The sequence below is a fragment of the Eleutherodactylus coqui genome, chromosome 5 (genome assembly GCF_035609145.1).
Source record: "Eleutherodactylus coqui strain aEleCoq1 chromosome 5, aEleCoq1.hap1, whole genome shotgun sequence".
NCBI lineage: Eukaryota > Metazoa > Chordata > Amphibia > Anura > Eleutherodactylidae > Eleutherodactylus > Eleutherodactylus coqui.
Genome location: NC_089841.1, coordinates 163,259,777 through 163,279,349, shown reverse-complemented (window position 1 = coordinate 163,279,349; position 19,573 = coordinate 163,259,777). Strand labels below are relative to the sequence as shown.

General features: G+C 47.6%; 1 protein-coding gene across 1 annotated transcript in view; it reads left to right on the top strand.

Annotated features, from left to right (window-relative positions):
- The first annotated feature begins 662 nt into the window (after positions 1-662).
- Positions 663-19,573, top strand: part of BCR (BCR activator of RhoGEF and GTPase) — a 37,824-nt gene continuing 18,913 nt past the window's right edge. Inside the window, exons 1-4 of the mRNA XM_066603581.1 lie at positions 663-2,049; positions 16,880-17,046; positions 18,856-18,960; positions 19,080-19,265. Of these exons, the coding sequence (XP_066459678.1) occupies positions 1,080-2,049; positions 16,880-17,046; positions 18,856-18,960; positions 19,080-19,265 (1,428 nt within the window). The 5' untranslated portion in view covers positions 663-1,079. The remainder of the gene's footprint in view (positions 2,050-16,879; positions 17,047-18,855; positions 18,961-19,079; positions 19,266-19,573) is intronic.

The following is a 19,573-nucleotide window of genomic DNA, read 5'->3' as shown; positions in this document are numbered from 1 at the left end:
ACAACAGGCGTGACCGCTAACCCAGGCTGTTTATACAGGCGGATCATCGCTGAGAATCGTTCACTGCCTCACTAGATTCTAGGCCTGCGTACACACAATTAGCGCTCAAAATTCGTTGAAACGAGCGAAAGTGAGCGATAAATCGTTCAGCGTGAAAGGGGAAAAAAAAACGCCTTTTCAAAATCTTGTGAGGTCCGTAAGAAAAACTGTGAGGTAAAAACACCACATAAACGCTACAAAACATGGCATACGGGGGACTGAAGCGCGACGCAACCTCGGAATCTCACTGGGTTTTCAAATGAAAAGCCTGAGATTTACTAAAACGGGTTCCCTGTCATTAGTCGGCAGCGGGTTCTCATTAAGGCTGAAAACCGCCACACACAAAGTGTGACCTCGGCCCTACAGATGGCCGGCTGAGGAATCAGTCCGCGCTGTCCTCCCATAGCGGAGACCTCGTGCAGCCACACGGAGCAGCCGCCTGCCTCCGCCATTATATGTGGCAGCAGCGTGCGCTAATTCCTGAGAGGAATCAATGTGTCTCCTCACACGTCCTCGGCTTCCCGCCCACTCCAAGGTACACGCCACGGGGAGGAGCCACGATGTGTCCGCCCACCCCGTGTTGCATGACACGGGGGGAGGAGCCACGCGGCGCCCGCCCCTAGCACTCACATACACAGGGGCTGACACACAATAGAGAGGCCGAGGAGATCACTACGGGGACGGAATTCGGAGCCCTGAGACGCCCTGGACACAGCGCCGAATCACCGGGAGACCGGGGCAGCTGACCGGCAACCCAGCAACAAGCACTGCTTAAGCCTGCGGGAGTCCTGGTAAGGGAGGCTGCCGGTACCGGACAGTTATAACATGGCTACTCCTACGGTGCCCCCTTTAAATGAGCCCGGAATACAGTGACTCTGGTGGAGCACTCCGTCCCCCTATGTCAGAGCTGTAAGCCCTCCTGGACAGAGGTGCCCACACTCTACTTACTCCATACTGGTTTTGCTGGACACAGATTGGTGATGCTAGAAGCCCCATGCTGAGTATCGCTGGCAAAGTGTCCCCCAGGGGCCCCGGACAGGATGTTGGAGCCAGCAGGGTTCGTCGAGGCGTGGTGTGCGCAGTTTCCCGACGCGGAGCCGCCACGCATGGAGCTGCGCACTGTGCGGGACATGGAGCAGGAGCTGGAGCGATGCCGAGTGTCCGTCCGTAGGTTGGAGCAGGAGCTGAACCGGGAACGCTTCCGGATGATCTACCTGCAGACCCTCTTGGCCAAAGAAAGACGAGGTTACGATAGACAGCGCTGGGGGTTTGAAGAAAGGGATCCACCAGGTGGTGGCGAGGAGCGGGCATTGGGTTCTGGCCGAGAAGAAAGGGCGCTGGGTCCTGGAAGGGAACAGAAGAGCCCAGAGGAAAGAATTCGAGGACCCGGTCGTAGGGAGCCACCTGTTGGAGCCCCTGATCTGTCTGCAGGGGACCTCCCGAGGACCCCCCGTCGACTATTAAGCTTGACAGAAAGGGATGCGCCAGAACCCCGATCAGACCGACTTCGTAGGGCAGCGTCTCATCCTGAGGGGAGTCCAAGGGCCGCGCCACCTGTAGAACCTCGGCATGGCCGCTCTTCAGATAGTAGTTGTGGCTGGGATGGTGAATACGAAGAAGCGGAGTTGAACCCACGCTTCCTTAGGGATAATGCGTTACCTGGGCCTGGAAGTCATTGGGGTGGACCATGGCCTCGGCGCTCTGTATCACCGCAGAGCTTTGAGGACCTCGGGGGCGGATATACACCCGACTGCAGTTCCAATGAGAATCTGACATCCAGTGAGGAGGAGTTGTCTTCTGGACCCTCTGGAAGGGTATCACCACGGGGTCCCTGGGGTCGGTCTCCTCCTTCACCTGGCAGTGCCAGCCCTCCCACACCCCAGGCACCTGCTCGCCACTGTCAGCTGAGGGTATCCGAAGCAGCCATTGTTGGTGTGAGACGGAGTGGACAGATCTGGCCAAGTTGCGTAGAGCCGCCTGGAAGAGATGGAGGATACCACGGAGATGGTGGTGAGAATACTCTATTTCCTACCTTTCTACTTCCAGAGTCACTGTTTCCAGTATTCTACTCCCATATTCCTTTAGTCTATCCTTTCTTCCTTGTTTTTTGTGCTTTATGAAGTATCTCACATATGCAAAATACATATTTGTAAATTGGTGTTCAAGGTGTATTTCGGATTTCTGCTATTTATGAACTATATTGTGGGTAGGCCATCAATACTCGATTGGTGAGGATCCACTGCTTAGGATCCCTGCAGACGGCGTAGCAGGAACGGATGTCCTAGTCGGTGGTCTGGGCCGGAAGTGTAATAGACGGCTTCACTCCCATTGAAATCAATGGGAGCGATGCCTCGTACACTTTCTTTCGGCTCCTTGTTACAGTCAGTCGAAGGAGTAATAGGAGGCACAGATCGCATTCATTTCAATAGAAGTGAAACAGCCTCATATATTTCCTGCCCTGACCGCCAATGTAAATATCTGGCCCCGCTACACTGACAGTGGGCCGGAGGATCAGCTGATCGGCAGGGATCCTGAGTGGCAGATCACCGCCAATCATCCGTCAGCTAGGGTCAACAATGGTTAAAACCTGGAAAAGCCCTTTAACATTTATGAGTTTGTGTACAAAATCTGAGACCTGAGATAAGTCAGTTAAAGCTTACCCCCAACCAGATAAGAAAAGGTGTTGGTGCTCATGGGCCTCTACATAAAGGGGTTTTCTGGGACTCCAATATTGGTGTTCACTGCCTTGGGTCACCACCAATCAGGTCTCTGAAGAGACTGTTGTGGCCTCTTCTCAGGCGATTTACCGCCGGCGAACTCACGCCCGTGGACAGGGGGCCGTACAGTAGAAAATGCAGGTTTTAGTTTACCTTTTTCCTCTACATGTGAACAGGATTTGCGTTAATCTCATTCGATCTGCTAGTACACCTTTCTGCTGTGTATCTGCGAGGTGTGAACGCACCCTCATTGTGTTCTGTGTGCTCAGCTGTGTGCACTCTTCAGGTTCTTGCACTATAAAAGTAGGATCCCAAGGTCTCCCTGAGGTGCGGCCTCCATGCCTCAGACATCCAGGTCAGTCTTTAAAAACTGGTTCTGCAAGAAGTACCAAGATGAAAGAAGGTATACTGACCCCGGCTGCTGGTCCCACTGGTCTTCACTTCTGTGTGCGGGGAGCCATCGATGACTTCACCGACACGAGGGCCACGTGAATGAATCCCTCACTCATTTCAGCCACTGATTAGCTGCACTGGTCACATGACGTGGTATCGGGATGTCATCACTCTGCACCCAGAAGTGAAGTAGAACAGGAGAAGAGGAGGTGAGTGCATTTTTTTTTTTGGGGGGGGGGTAATCTGGTACATTTTCATAAGGCATATTCAACCTGTGGCTCTCCAGCTGTTTGGAGACTATAACTCCTACAATGTCCTGGAGACCGTTAATGGTCCTACAGCCAGTTGTGAGACTACATGCGCCAGCACGCTATGATAGCTGCGGACTGTAATGGCTGCGTGGTACTACTTCTGTCACAACAGCTGGAGGACAGCAGACCACTGATGTCAACCCATAAACTGTTCACTAATTCCAGAAGGCACAAGTAATGCACTGCAAGGCTAAGCTCTGATGGCACCCAAGCGAATGACTGGGCAGCTTGGCACTCTTGTAAGTGCAGTTCATCTATTGATCACGCTTGAATGGGTTATCAGTCCCTGAAGTTGTTGTGCCGTAGTTAGCTTGACTCGTAAGGGCAGACTCACACAAGCGCAATTTCACAGCGTCATACGCACACAAAGTACGCACGCATAATACACAGTGAATGGAGTCTATGAAAGTGCATTGATTTTCATTGATCCATTCACACTTGTGTATAATACACGTGTTAAAAAAAAAAACCGCAGCATGTCCTATTTTACAGCATATTATGCACAATAGAGCCCTATTTTTCTCTCCGTGTGTAATGAACGCTGTACATATGTAATTACACTGCGTATGTATGGCGTTTATAAGCGACAAAGCGGGAAATAGAAAAAAAAAGTCAGGCTACGCATGACGGCGTGCGTGAGATACTGTCATGCCCAGTAACAAATCGTTTTACGACACACTGGTGAGCCCGGACTTGGGGTGGATTCACCATGATGTAAAAATACACCAAAGTGTTTGAACACTAGTCTGTGAAGCCCCATTGAAATCAATGGAGGCATTTTACCAGTGATTAGCTCTGTTTGAAACGCTGTAAAAAGCGTTGTGTTTGTGGCCGAAGAACACATGGTGTACATTTTCTGCTGTGAGAATGTCATGTCTTCATCCACCTTATAGGTTGTAGCTGTTAATGAGCATTAATGACTGAAGAGTATAGGCTAAAACCATTGCTGACCTATCCTCCCATGATGCCGTGAGCACCGTAGCCCGTTCTCAGGCCTCATTGATCACGTGGCCTGAGAATCATGAATGTAATTGAGCTGCTATACCAGGTACAGCCACTATACAATATATGGCGCTGTGCCTGCTATATACTGAAGTGGCTGTTGTGCTCACCCAAGCACTGCTGTCATTTCAATCAGCAGAGAATAGGTTATGAATAGTTTGGTCCTGAAAATACCTTTTTAACTTGGTTTATCTACTAGTCTTAGTAAAGTGTGAAGTCAAAAGATTCTGTGTTATTCCATTATTGCAGGCAGACTAAGGCTGGATTCACATAGGACAGATTTGATGCGGAAATTCCGTGCAGGATTTCGCTGTGGCCGCTAATCCCGGGTTTAGCCAGCCATGTGGACAAGATTTGTAAAAAGTCTTGCCCAAACGGGACGGCCAATCCGTCGCGGCAAATCTTGCATTAGCTGGTGCTGCGGTGCGGATCCCCAGGACGTCGCATGTCTTCCCCCCCCGACCCCCCCGTTGCGGCTGTGCTCCTCTCTATGGGAGAGCCGGCCGCAACGGAAAAGCATGTTGCCAAGCCGTGCTGCGGGTTTTGAAGATATGCTTTCCTGGCAGAAATCTCGCGTTTTTTCGCTGTGGCAAAACCGCAAGATTTCCAGCGGGATTCCGCCCTGTGTGAACTCGGCCTAAGGGTGGCTTCACATCTGCGTTTGGGTTTCCATGTTCCTGCTCCGTTCAAGCAGGAAAGGAAATCCCCGCAGCCAAGCGGTTCCGTCTCTGTACGGAACCAAATTACACCTGACAGACTCCATTGACTATAGTGGGATGTGTCTGCTTTCTGCCTGGGTCTTGGATGGAAGGAAAAGTGTTGCATTCAGCTCGCTCTTCCAGTATTTTCATCCGGATCTGTGCCGAAAGCTCCGTCCAGAGGTTCCAATGCAGATGTGAAACCGGCATATCGTTCTTAAATAGTAAATATTTATCACCATGCCTAGTACGATTATCTTAAAGTGGTTGTCTCATGAAGGTACGCACCTTTTAGATTGAGGTTGGTCTGGTGTTCAGCTAATTGCTGAGTGTCTAGTTTTTGTCTTTTTGCTGGCGGTGTTGCCAGTCAGCCCGGTGGGTGGCCGCTACATGGGGAAAGTGAGTATTGTATACGATAGTGGGCTTTGTGCTCTGGCCTGATAGGGCAAACTGAAAGAGTGCAAATTACTAACAATTGTTGGGCTTCATCTGGGCTTGTATCGAGTTCCAAGTACAGGTGCAGCCCAACAATTACTGGTATCTGTGGCTTTGTAATAGGACCTTAAGGTTGGGTTCACACGGGACGGAATTTCCACACTGAAGCATGGATGAGATTTACAAAACTGCGGAAACCGACATGCAGCGTGGAATTCAAATCTGTGAAATGTCAGTTGTATCGCAGATTTCTGTCTTGTGGGAACCCGGCATTAGGGACCTTTTCACACGTGCAGAATATTTCTGTAAGATGCACTTAGGGCTCCTTCACATGGGGGTATTTGCGCGCAAGATGCAAAGAATAGAACCCATTGATTTTAATGGGTTTGTTCATAGTATCATATTTTGCACATGCATTTTGGTTGGACCAAATAATGCAGCATGCTCAACTTTTCTGTGCATTTGCGCGCAAAAGATTCCCATAGTTAATTTGGGGAGCGCAAATGCGCATGCAGTATGCAAGGAGATGCATAATACGCTGCATAATTCTGCTGGAGAAAGAACACATCTGGAACTAACTATCCATTTCAGGCAGTGCGTCTTGTTTGCGGCGCAAATGAATATGCCGTGACGGCAGAAAAAGTGCAGTAAAGCACAACCATGTGCATGCAAAGATGCATCATTTCGCAAAGGTGCAGGACCGAGGCGCGAGCAAATGCGAATACAGTTCTGCAAAGGAGCCATTAAAGGCACAGTGTAATCTGTTGATTTCTGTTCCATAGTCCGTGTGTACATGCAGCTTTTGGCAAAGAATTTTCAGGTGTGTCTTGTGGAAACATTATTCTGCATGTGTGAAAGTCCCTACAGGGGCATAAAATGATAAAACAATGGTGGGGGTGGTCAAGTTAAACAGTTAAAAAAATACCCAGTACCCACCTCTCTGCCGCTGCGGTGCTTCCCCACCTCCAATCTTCTCTTTACTTGATCCATGGCGGTCACAGTGGTTGTTTACCCACATGACTGATGCAGCCAATAGGAGACTGATCATGGTTACCATCAGTTGCTATGGTAATGGAGCGCCAAAGCGGCAGTCTGGCAACACGGTGAGTATATTGATTTTATATCATTTTGGGCACAGGGGGCCCAAAGCTATATAAAAAAGGGGAAAAAAATAGGACAGTCCCTTTTATGGCCTTTTTTCTCAGCCCAATTATCGGATGTGAATATTCCTCCGAACATTCGTTTGCCTGACAGTCGAGGTATGTACTCGCGCCAAGTGACTCATCGTTGATTCTAAGCCACCTTAAGAATGCTTGCTGATCAACTCTACATCTTCCCGTGTGAGCAAGGAGAGTATCAGCTGGCCCATGGGGGCGAATGGTCATAGTAACAATCATTTGTTCCAGTAGTAACAATACTTATTCCAGTGGTAATGGACCTCCGACAATAGGCGTTACATCAGGCCGAGAGTCGGCTCATTCAAAGGACTTTTAGGAGTTTGTGTCCTACATTGTATTAGCTAATCCTAAATGGGGCGGAGGCAGGTGAGCGTTGTATGCTGGCTGAAGGTTTAGTAGATGACCAGTTAATGTGCTTATGCGTATTGGTTAATAGGACTCTTGATGAACTAATGACCTGAGTCAGAAATCATCAGTGAAATCACATTCTTCAATGTTTGGCAACACCTGAGCTGGGAAGGATTTCGGTGTCTTCGGCGTAGACTGCGGATACTACAGCAACAACGCTGTTGACATTATTTTCCTGTCCCCAAAGCATTGCTTGTTCCATTTTACCAAGTGCAGACCTTCCAGGTTAACCCATGAAGCTCCAGCTCTTCTCCACTAGGTTTCCGTACTAAACTGCATCAGCTCATCAATCCAGTCTGGAGAACTTGTTTCCTGTCTTCAAGATGTTTCTGAGTGGACAGATACATAGTTTTATCTTGTAGAACTTACCATTTTATAGCTGTTGTCTTCCTGAATGACTCCAGCCCCAGGGCTTCGAGGTGCTCCACAAAGCCTCTTGCATTTTTGCAGTATTTTTCATCAGCTTTGAGTTTGTTTTTTTTCCATTTAGGTAAAATATGCTGCGCACAGATAAAGAAAATTATTGAAACGTCCACATATACAGCAGTTTTAAGGAATCTTTTTTTCTCCAAAATTCTGCATGCCCTTGGTATGGAAAGGAAAACCGCTGAAACAAAGTGTGTGTGTGAAGGAGACCTAAAAGACAAGGTTTTCATGTGGGCTGTAAAAACACTCTCGTGGCCCCTGGGGTGATCGGACTGGGTCTTGCTTCTGGAACCCCAAGGTAACGGTTGACTTTGCGAGGTGAAGCCTTGGCCTGCCAGACATTTGTAGATGAGTAACCATCACTATTATACCAGGACGGCTCAGAGTCTATCAGAATGGGAGCAAAGCATATAGATTAGCTCTATTCTGGCTCTTGGAGCGGGATCCAAAGTGTGGGAACCCTCTCTGACATTTATATGTCCCAATGGGGCCTAGAAATGGGTTTTCGTCTTGGTACAACTTCTGATGCCTTCCCCGTGTCTACTATTCCACGTAGAGTTCAGAGGAAAGAGTAGGATCAAATCTGCTTAATATTATTGAGTCTGGATGACAAGACGGCCCTCCATAGCATTCAAAATACTGCCTGCCCACGGGCTATTCGATATCCCGCGGCGGGTCTCCGCCACGGGAGCCGCTGCCGGGAAGCAGGAGCCAGCTGACGAATCTCCGCAGTGAGCCTATCTGATGCTTAAAGGTCGAAAATAGCCCAGACAGCGGTCAACAATCCTGGCGTTAGACGCTGAGTTCGAATGCTAGTCTGAGAAGCCCCTTTGAAATCAATGGAGGTGTTTTACAGCGTTGACCACAACGCTTGAAACGCTGCGATAAAAGCGTGTTGTGTGTGAGAGCGGCCAGAGTGATTGGTTCTCCCTTTAAACATTGTCCATATTGAGGATGGTCCTCTGGTACGCTCATGAATGGAGCCTAGTCACCAGATACCAAGCTCTGGCCCGGAGCTCGCTGCACTCTAGACATAGTAAACTTTAGCTATATGCATAGAGTTTTACACTTAATTTCTTAACAAGTCCTTTTATTTCTATGCAGTTCTAATGTCTACGCTGCCTAACGCCAGAGCTAGCTCAGCCTCTGTTCTGCACACAAATTATTTTTCCCACTGAAACAATGAACCTCCTGGTAGGCCATGATGGCCTTCATTATAAGGGGTCATTCACACAGGCGTATTTAGTTTCGGTCTGTGAATTACATAGCGTTTTCATGCAGACTGTGTATTGCGGGTTTGTTTGTTTTCTCCACACTTATTCATTGCGTTTTTCACACGTGCAAAAAAAAGCGCAAGAAGTCCCTTATTTCCTTCTGCCTTTTTAATGTGTAAAGTATGCATGCGCTATGCGTATTCACTGCATATTTACGTGATCCCATTGACTTTAATGGGCAATTTCAGTCTATAATATGGACCAAAGTAGGACATGCTGCAGCATGGTTTAAGCAAAGAAAACTTCTGCAGCAAGCTGGTGACTGCAGCAAGTTGGGCACTTAGTGACAAATGTCTTGCCTAGGGATTAACCCTTTCCAATCCACTGTCTGACGTCTTCCTACATTCTGACTGAAGCTTGTACAGCTTCAATGTCAGAAGACCTCCAACAGGGTATTTTTACCGTCTATTGCCAGCCACTCCACTATTGGAGCCTCTCTGGCACATGCACACTGGCTTAAGCCAGCAGATGGCACTGTTGTATAACAGCAAAAAGAGAGAGCCTTTTAGGAAACCCTGAATCCAAAATTGGATTAGAAAGGGTTCATGTCAGTAGTATAACTATAGGACATCTTCGTTCCATTCACTTCAATGGAGCAGAGCCGCAATACCAGACACAAACTATGGACAGGCATGGTGCTTTTTGGAAACACGTAGGCATGTAATTCTAATCCTATACAATCTGCAACTAAGTTACATGGCTCGCTGATTTGTTGAGTTAAAGCAAGGGTGCGCAACATGCGGCTGACAATGTATTCTATGCAGCTCAATCCCCTGGACACATATCGGGGTGAGGGGGAGCAGCACATAGCAGGGCAACAGGAATGAACAATTACTAAGGGTGCACTGTGTAGCACTGGGGCCCCTGTATATTAGGGCAAGTACTAAGGGTGCACTGTGTAGCACTGGGGCCCCTGTATATTAGGGCAAGTACTAAGGGTGCACTGTGTAGCACTGAGGCCCCTGTATATTAGGGCAAGTACTAAGGGTGCCCTGTGTAGCACTGGGGCCCCTGTATATTAGGGCAAGTACTAAGGGTGCCCTGTGTAGCACTGGGGCCCCTGTATATTAGGGCAAGTACTAAGGGTGCCCTGTGTAGCACTGGGGCCCCTGTATATTAGGGCAAGTACTAAGGGTGCCCTGTGTAGCACTGGGGCCCCTGTATATTAGGGCAAGTACTAAGGGTGCACTGGGTAGCACTGGGCCCCCTATATAAGGAGATTAAAGTCTTGACTCATTTGGGTCCAGAGATGAGTCTGAGTTAGAGGCATCATACATGCAGCTCTCTTCACTGTAGCTTATAGGACTTAGGACATGCCAGCCATTACCTGGGCATCCATCATCTACAATGGAAAGAGACATGTGCGTGGTCTCCTCCTCTCTGGAGTTCTGATTGTGGGGAGGGGTGCAGATGACTCCCATTCTACCACTGGGTTGGCATCCTGGAAGTGGATCTTTGATTAATTATGGTGTGTATTTTAAGACTTGGCATAAATGTCTGAGATGGGAAGACCCTTGTGGCCCTTGGAAGTGGTTCGGTATGACTGTGCGGCCCTCAGACCAGAAGATGTTGTACATCCCTGAGTTAACCCATTTTATAAACGCACCCCTCCGAGCGAAAACCGCAATTGTCTTCCGCTCATGTGCAGACAGAATCCCTTTTCTCTAACATGCTATGGATGTATTTGCTGCGGAATCCGGAGGCGGTCAGCCACTCCAGATTCCGCAGAGCAGATCCGCCCGTGTGCAGGCGGCCAAATACACTATCCTACCAAGACTAATTTGACACCTGAGCAAGAATCAAAAGTAGTATCTATTTACATATGTTAATACTTAGTGGAGTCTCCTTTGGTCTTGATGACATTGAATACTCTCCATGGCATACTTCCAACGAGACAACGCGCCTTGTCATGATTCCAACACTGTTTTACATTGGTTTGAGGATATGAATGTCCCATGATTGGACTGGCTGCACAAAGTCCCAACAGGAACCCTACTGAATGTCTTTGGGATGAATTTGAATGTCAGGTCAGTAATATGAACAGCATCCATCTTCTTTGAGAGAACTTGCGAGGCGTTTGCAGGATGAATGGAAGGAAAAGCCAACTGAAGTGTATGAGATCTTAGTAGAAAGTATCCCACAGAGAGTATCCGATGTCATTAGGGCCAGAGGAGCCCCACTAAGTATTTAACATATGGAAATAGACTACTTTTGATTCTTGCTCAGCTGTCCAAGTACTTTTGGTAGGATATTGTAGCTGCACTAAATGTGTCCTATAAAGAAGGGTGAAGCAGCGTGTACATTGAGCCAAAATAAGTCCTTTTTGTACTTAGTGTGTGTGTGTGTGTGTGTGTGTGTGATTTATTTATATCTATCTATATTTTATTTATTTTTTTTATTTTTTTAGGGTAGTTCTTTGTGCACAGCTTGTTTCGTAAGGCCATACATGCTGTTGATCTCCTATACCTCTAGCCTTCTGTAGTGAAGGTTACAGTTATAGACCAACTGGTTGATATTCATTCATTCACTCTCCGGCTTCTGCTTGTTGCATTTGTCTGGGCAGGAGACATTGAGAAGACGGTGGAGATGAAAGCCGGGCAGATGGTCTCTACAAGATGCTCCTGATTAACATCTGTGCCTGCGCAGCGGGCCGGTGCTCCTCGCGGAGAACAATAGCCGTGTTGCACGGAGCACCTGCTGGTCCCAGAGCACTCTGAACCCACCAGGGCAAACCCCGGGCGCTCTTTTATGTCCCACATGTACGCCTGTCTCTTGTACATTTTTCTCTTGAAATACTGACATTGCTTCACTTTGCAGCTCCTGGTGCTCTCGGCTGTGCCTGGGGTATAATTATCTGGGACATCTCTAAAAGGTTCATGCTTTTAATAACTCTGGGAAGAGGCTGTGGCCGTGGAAGGGAGAAGAGGGAGGTCATGTGACACACCAACAACAGAAAAGGCCTGAGATAAAGGGAGGTCACATGACACCGTGCAGCAGATATTTACAGCTAATCCCATTGTGTCCAATCAACCTTATCAGGCTTTGAGCACCTCCAGCTCAGCTAATGGCCAAGCTAGTTAAAGCTTCTTTGTATTTGTCCAGCTTTTATACACAGCACTCCAGCCTTTTCTCTTCTCGTTTTTGGGGAGGCATCAGGCGAAACGGTCCCTGCCCCCCGCAGGCGGGATATTACGCTAGAAATGTTATGAGCAGCAGCGTAAATATTTAATGCGTAGTTATACCCACACTGACCATGTGTGACTTGTGTCCCGGGGGAGTGGAGGGGTGGTCCGCCTTCTTATGACTTGGAATATACTTATCTAGTAGGCGATAAGGCATTTACACATCATACGTTCAGCTGGAATATTACATGTGTAGGTGTTATTAATCACTTGGAAACGGTGACAGTTTGTGGGGTGCAAAAAAACAGTGACTAAAATAAAACCGTGCATCTCATTACCCCCATCACAGCCATTATCTGTCCGTAGTCTTCAGGGAGATATGAAGGCGGAGGAGTGATCTGACAACCCCATGCTTGGAATTGGTCTAACCTTTAGGGCTCCTACAAGTTTAAAACTTTTTTTTTTTTTTCAATCTTCTAAGGCTGGCTGTCCACAGGCGAGGTGTCATAGCGAGATCCGCGGCGATAAATCACACGCGGAGCTCACATGACTTATTTCCATAGGATAATTATGGAAAGCGCAGCCTAATGCACACGAGCGGAGAATCATAGTGATTTTCCGCTCATGTGATTTAAATCGCGGCATACCGCGATTCTACGTGGGGAACCTATCATTAATATAGGCTCATTGCGGAGACCTTTTATTGCTCTCCCTCGTGGCGGAATATTGCTAGCGATATATAATTTTATTAATTTTTTTTATTTTAAAGAGTGCATGCACTTTTCTGCTGAAATTAAAAACTACACGAACGTATGCACAATTGTGAGAAACCCAGCACAGCGTATTTGCGCTATGAACAAGTGTTTTTTGTGTGCGTATCGAAGTATTTCACTGCAGCCGTTGCACCAGCGGGTTTTTTTTTGTGCACATGGGACACAACCACGCTGCAGTTTAAATGGCTATTTAGCCTAATGAATTGCAGATGTTTTCTTTTCCCCACGGAATTGCACAGCGTATTGCCATCCAGTTGCGATGTACGTGGCCGGCTGCGTTTTTTTACCCCCATGTGCGTTAGAGGTAGATGTGAGCGAATCCTTCTAATCCAATGGGTTCTATTCCCTATGTATTGTGCGCAGAAATACAGCAGTGGGAAGCCACCTTTTAGGCTGGTTTCAGATAAACGTATTTTACCTCCATGTTTTGGGAACTGTAATACAGCGCTAATATAAATCTATGTATCTGTTCACATGGTCGTATTTTTCACGGACGTGTTTTGAAAACACAGAATAACCTGTTTTTTCCCAACGCTGCTGACATGCGGATCTAATGTTTTTTTGTGACGTCCGTAATGCACATCCATATTGGAGGCCGGTTTAAATCCGCTGCTCTGAGCCCGGTGATGCAGTAGGCGCTGCGTACTGAGTGATTGGATCCGTTCCAGCTACTATGGAGGTACAGGTGCTCCGTATCCAAAGCAGAGGGTTGTCAGGGTAGTCTGATAGTGTGCTCCCTGGGGAAGCCCTACAGAAGAGTACAGCTGCCGTGGGCGGGGGAGGGGAAGGTCATTGTAACCACCGATAACCCTGTAGTGACACAACGTGTCCCATAGCATCTGTGGCATAGCAGACCGCTGATGGGTGTTGCCTGGCATAGCTGTAATGTTAGTCATGGCTTCCCACAGCACTGCTGGCACACTACTGGATCCGTCATTGCAAAATAAAAACTTTTTTTTTTCCTGTTCACGTTCCCAGAAACTATGACTTTGGCTTTATTTTGAGAGCAGAACACGTACATGAGTTTTTGTATTCAGCACTATAAATAAATCTTCAAACTTTTAGTTGTACCTTTTGTGCACGGTGTGTAATATTAATCTGTCTCTCTAACAAATTTGGCAGCTGATGCAAGGTAGAGGTAGGGGGGACATGGCTGTAAGAAGAAGAATTGGCGCACTGTCCGCTATACTCTGATCCTCCAACTGAGGCCCATTACAGGATAGCATACTGTACATCGGAAATGGCAGTCTTATATACACTGACATGCCAAAAATAATGGGATAGCAGAATGTAACTTGAAGTGGCAGGTGACGGTTTGGGAACACTCGCACCTGTATAAGGTGTTACCTTGTGAGTGGGGCTGACCGCTGGCTAGTGTGCTTATGACAAGGCGATGTGAATTATCTGAGCTCGAACAAGGCATGATGGAGAATGCCAGACGGATGGGTCACTCCATTTGCGAAGTTGTATTTGGCATTTAACCTTTCTCAATCCAGAGTGTTGCATGTGTACCAGGAAAATGTCAGAGGAGGAATTGCCACCCACAGTTTGCAGCGCAGTGACCGCTCACAGGTGCATAATTATCATGGCGTCTGGCTAGAAATGTCCATGCAAACAGATAAGAGTCTTCTGCAGAAATCCCATCCACATTCCTTGCAGGAGGCCCCCCATGTATATCCCGCAGGTCAGCGCAGCGTTCTGTAGCTTCCATGGGATATGGGAACAGAAGACCCACCAGATGTCTCTGGTGACACCGGACACAGCGCCTCACCTGGGCTCCTGTGGTTGCTAACGCGACCCTTGAAGACTGGCAACATCTGGAGTGGGCTGAAGAGTCACAGTACCAGTTGTTTAGAGCTGATGGTGGGGTTCATGTTTGGTGCAGACCCCATAAAACCATGTACCCTAGTTGTCATCCAGGCTGGTGGTGGTTCCATACTGGTGTGGGGTGTATTTTCATGGCATTCAGTGGGTCCATTGGTCCACCTAAACACGTCATTAACTGGTGCCCACTGCATTTCACTGCTTGGTGATCATTCGCACCAATTTCTGGACTTCATGTACTCTCATGATGATGGGATATTCCAACAGCATAATGTACCATGCTATTGCAGCAAGTTGTCCAGGATTTGGTCAAGGAGCATTGTGGTGTGAGCCGAATCAAGCATTTATGGGATGTAGTGAAAGAGGTCCATTCACACCCGAAATCCTGCACCTACAACTACTGAGGAGCTGTGGGTTGCTATCCAAATGGCACAGCTCAACATCCCTTAAGATGTCTGCTGCTCTCACGTGGAAACGGTGCCACATCGAGTTGCTGCTCTTCACTAGGCTGTAGGGGGTTCTACATGATATCAGTTCCTGTCCCATGACTTTTGGCATATTGATATAATGTTTTGTGTATCCTCCAGTGATGCATGCAGGTTTATTCTGTATGTGCTCTACTGAAAAAAAAAAACCTCTATATATGAGCTGGCTACATTGTCATTAGTCAGGCTAATTGTGCAGATTCTGTACACAAAAGCTACAAATCGGCAACCAATGAACATGCTGTAGATTTTAAAATTTGTAGCAAAGTCGTGTGTGTGTGTGTGTGTGTGTGTGTGTGTGTGTGTGTGTGTGTGTGTGTGTGTGTGTGTGTGTGTGTGTGTGTGTAGATATGTCGATTGTAGGATTTGAGCTTGCAGTCCTAAAGTATGACTGTGGCCTTAGATAGCAGTGTCTGTAATGGATTGATGTGATTCCTGCGGGGATGTCAGTGATGTTGTGCTCGCTGTTGGCTCTCGGCCCGTTTCCATGAGATGGCCCGCTTCCTCGTCTGCTCCTGATGTTTCCTGTGTGCACACCCTGTACGCTGCGGTGACGGGCACATGCACTTGTCTGTTTGCATTCCTGTCCCATGTCGGAGGAGTATGTGGCACATACATGTCACTATGTAATATCTTCCAGTAACCGTCACTGTCCCTCCCTGCCCCCCCTGTATGTCTGGCTTGCAGATTCCATCTCTGTGAAACTAGTTGTTTCATAACTCTTATCAAGCTGGAAAAACCGCTCTTTCAGAGTCCCGTCCGCAGTGTAAGAGGGTGCGAGAGCAGGAAGATGTAGCGGGACGGGTAACTGGAGCACAAAGTACCAGACACTGATTCTCCTCTGTGCCATCTAGTTCTCCATTTTCATGCCAGTGGTAAAGCTGTAGACAGTGGATTACCAAGGCTGCACCTCCTCCGGTGAGGACCACAGGCCCTTCTGTATCATTAGAGCCTAGCTGTAAATGACCCATCCTAATTGAGCGTCTCCAGTTTGTATGTCCAATGCCCCAGTTTAAAAGGATATTTCACAATGGCAACATGTAACAACTATACAAAAAGTTACAAACTAGTTATCAAGTTTACCAGCCATTTTATACATTCTCTATATGCCATCCACCTGCTGTTCTGACAATACTGAGACAACAGTTGAATTTGTTCCAATACCTCCTAAAGTGTCCCCCCCCCCCCCCCCCCCCCCCCCCCCCACTGCTGCTGCGATTCTGTTTTTGAGGTGAAGTAGTAGAGTTGGTGAATGAGACACCAAACGAGAGCGGTAGAAGGTAAACCAGGAGAGTGCAGTATCCCTGCGCTAATGCCCTAGGCTGGATTTCCACTGCGTTTCACCACAGCTATTAGGTTCTATTGAACCTAATAGCTTAATCTACACGCTGCGGAATTCCGCAGTGTGAAATTACCCGCGGCATGTCCTATTTGACGCAGGTATACACGTGGACAGCTTTCATTGTAGTCAATGGAAGCTGCCTGTCACGCTGTGACGCATGCGTGCCGGCACATCATGCGTGACTTCGCACAGCGGATCTGGAGGTTAGTATGGCGTCTTTGGGGGGGGGGGGGGGGGGTGCCGTGACTGACTCCGCTGCGGTATCCCGCTTGCAGAGTCCGTCACGGCCGTGTGCATAAGGCCAATAGAGCAGAACATACTGAAGAGGAGTTGGTGGTCTAAATAAGCAGATAACTTGTACACAAATATAAACAAGCCAAAACCTAATGTGAACAGTGCCGCAGTCACATGTCTGTCCTCAATCCAGTATTTCTGTTTCTGGTTTCTTTTAGATGGCTCTCTCTGTAAGACGCCCCCTTGTGGTACAGAGGAACAAAGGACACAGCATGAACTTATGCCATATATTGATGATTCCCCAAGCTCCTCTCCTCAGCTCAGTGCTAAGAGCCACAGCAGCAGAGACACCCTTTCCTCTGCATCTTTGGATTCCGGCAAATCGGTGAGTGGTGCTGACTTAGAGGTTGTCCCACAAAACAAAGTTATGCCCTATCCATGGAAGAAGGGTAACTAGCTGGTTCGTGGGGCCTGACCTCAGGAGGCTTCTAAAGGACCCCCCCCCCCCCCCCCGTGAATGGAGTGGTAGTTGAGCATGCAGCCTCCCATTTATTTCAGTGGGAATGCTGTATATAGCCAAGAGCTTGAACTCCATTACAGTCCCACTGAAATGTGTCCCAGTGTAGATGCTGGAGTTCTGCTCCATCCAAGCGGGGACCACGATTCTTCGAGTCAGGATTATTGTTTCCTGACTCGAAGAAACAAGAAACACTTTTTAAGCAGGCTATTTGACAGAAAATGAATCTTGTTTGTCTCTAGTGAGGATAACCTTCGTTTACTGGACCCATGTTATATATGTATTATGTTTATCACATTGTATATATTTCTCATTCTATAGTACCGTGTTTCCCCGAAAGTAAGACAGTGTCTTACTTTCTTTTTATCCCCAAAAGCCCCACTATGTCTTACTTTCGGGGTATGTCTTATAATAAAAAAAAATCATTACTCACCTCCCCCGGCGTTCTGTCGCGCTCCGGCAGGATGTCGCTCGCTCCTCGTCCCCCGGCGCAGCATTGCTTTCTGAATGCGGGGCTTGAAATCCCCGCCTCCAGAAAGCTAATACACACGCCGTCAGCCAGTTACAGCCATTCAATGACAGCATTGAATGGCTGTGATTGGCTGAAGGCGCACGTGGCTTCAGCCAATCACACTATTCAATGACATCATTGAATGGGTGTGATTGGCTGAAGCCACGTGGGCCTTCAGCCAATCACAGCCATTCAATGATGTCATTGAATAGTGTGATTGGCTGAAGCCACGTGCGCCTTCAGCCAATCACAGCCATTCAATGATGTCATTGAATAGTGTGATTGGCTGAAGCCACGTGCGCCTTCAGCCAATCACAGCCATTCAATGATGTCATTGAATAGTGTGATTGGCTGAAGCCACGTGCGCCTTCAGCCAATCACAGCCATTCTGTAACTGGCTGACGGCGTGTGTATTAGCTTTCTGGAGGCGGGGATTTCAAGCCCCCGCATTCAGAAAGCAATGCTGCGCCGGGGACGAGGAGCAAGCGACATCCTGCCGGAGCGCGACAGAACGCCGGGGACGGTGAGTAATGATTTTTTTTTTCTACGGTATGTCTTACTTTCGGGGTACGGCTTACATTGGCCGACCCCCCCCCCTGACACCCCCGATGCGTCTTACAATCGGGGGTGTCTTACTATCGGGGAAACACGGTAGTATGTCTTGCATGGCTATATGCAGATTCATACACCAGTTACTATTTGGGTTGGGTTTACCGTCTAATATCACTGTCACAAGAAGAAGGTGGTGGTGGGAGTAGTGGTATCAGTATTTTAGCAGGTTCGGCTGAGATGAGCCGCCTGAGATTTCGTTTTGCGCCGAACGTTTAGCAAAGTTTGACCCGAAATTGGGTTTGCCTATTTCAGTTCGCTGAACACTACCCCCTGACATTTTCACCAGGACTGAGGAAGATTTGGGCAATAAAACCTATTACCAGTTAGCTTGATAATTCACTTACTGTTATGTGGGGGAACAAAAAAAGGGCTGAGATAGTGTCCCTGATCACCAGAAGACCCTCATGGCTACACAAATGTCCAACTCTCAGCATGATCACCGTTTCGGGCCATGCATGGCAAGCTCTGCAGTTAGTCCTTAGTGGGATATCTGCAAATGGTTAAAATCAGCACATCGCCCATGTTTAGCCTTTGTGGTTTCTTTATGCTTCTAGAATGAACTGGATTTGGAGAAGGGCTTGGAGATGAGGAAATGGGTCCTGTCTGCAATTTTGGCTAGTGAAGAAACCTACCTGAGCCATTTGGAAGCCTTGCTATTGGTAAGTGAGCACGTATGTATGTATGTATGTATGTATATGTATGTGTATATTCTACTAATGCGCTTTGTGCCTTCAAAGACGCTCTACAAATATACTTTTTTTTTCCCCTACTCCTGCAGCCAATGAAACCTCTAAAAGCAGCAGCAACCACTTCACAGCCAGTTTTGACCATCCAGCAGATTGAAACAATTTTCTTCAAAGTTCCAGAGTTGTATGAAATACACAAGGAGTTTTATGATGCCCTATTCCCAAGAGTCCAAAAATGGAGCCACCAGCAGCGAGTCGGAGACCTTTTTCAAAAACTGGTGGGTGAAGTGGCGAGCTGCCAGACATAACGTGGTGTTGGGTTTTTGGTTTTCTCGTTAGGGATATTTTTCTGGGAATATTTACCAAATATTTTGATATCCAGTAAAAAGGAGAATATATATAATCTGAATATTTTGCTGGCAAAAATGTTTAAAGGGAAGTTTCCAACCTTTCTCAGTAATGTTTTAGGAGATGTCATTGGTGTGACGTCTGGGCCCTGTGATCTCCATCATTTAATCCAAAGAACGGCTCATCGCACTTTTTGGACTGTTGAGCCTGACAGCCTCATTTGTTATGAATAGGCGAT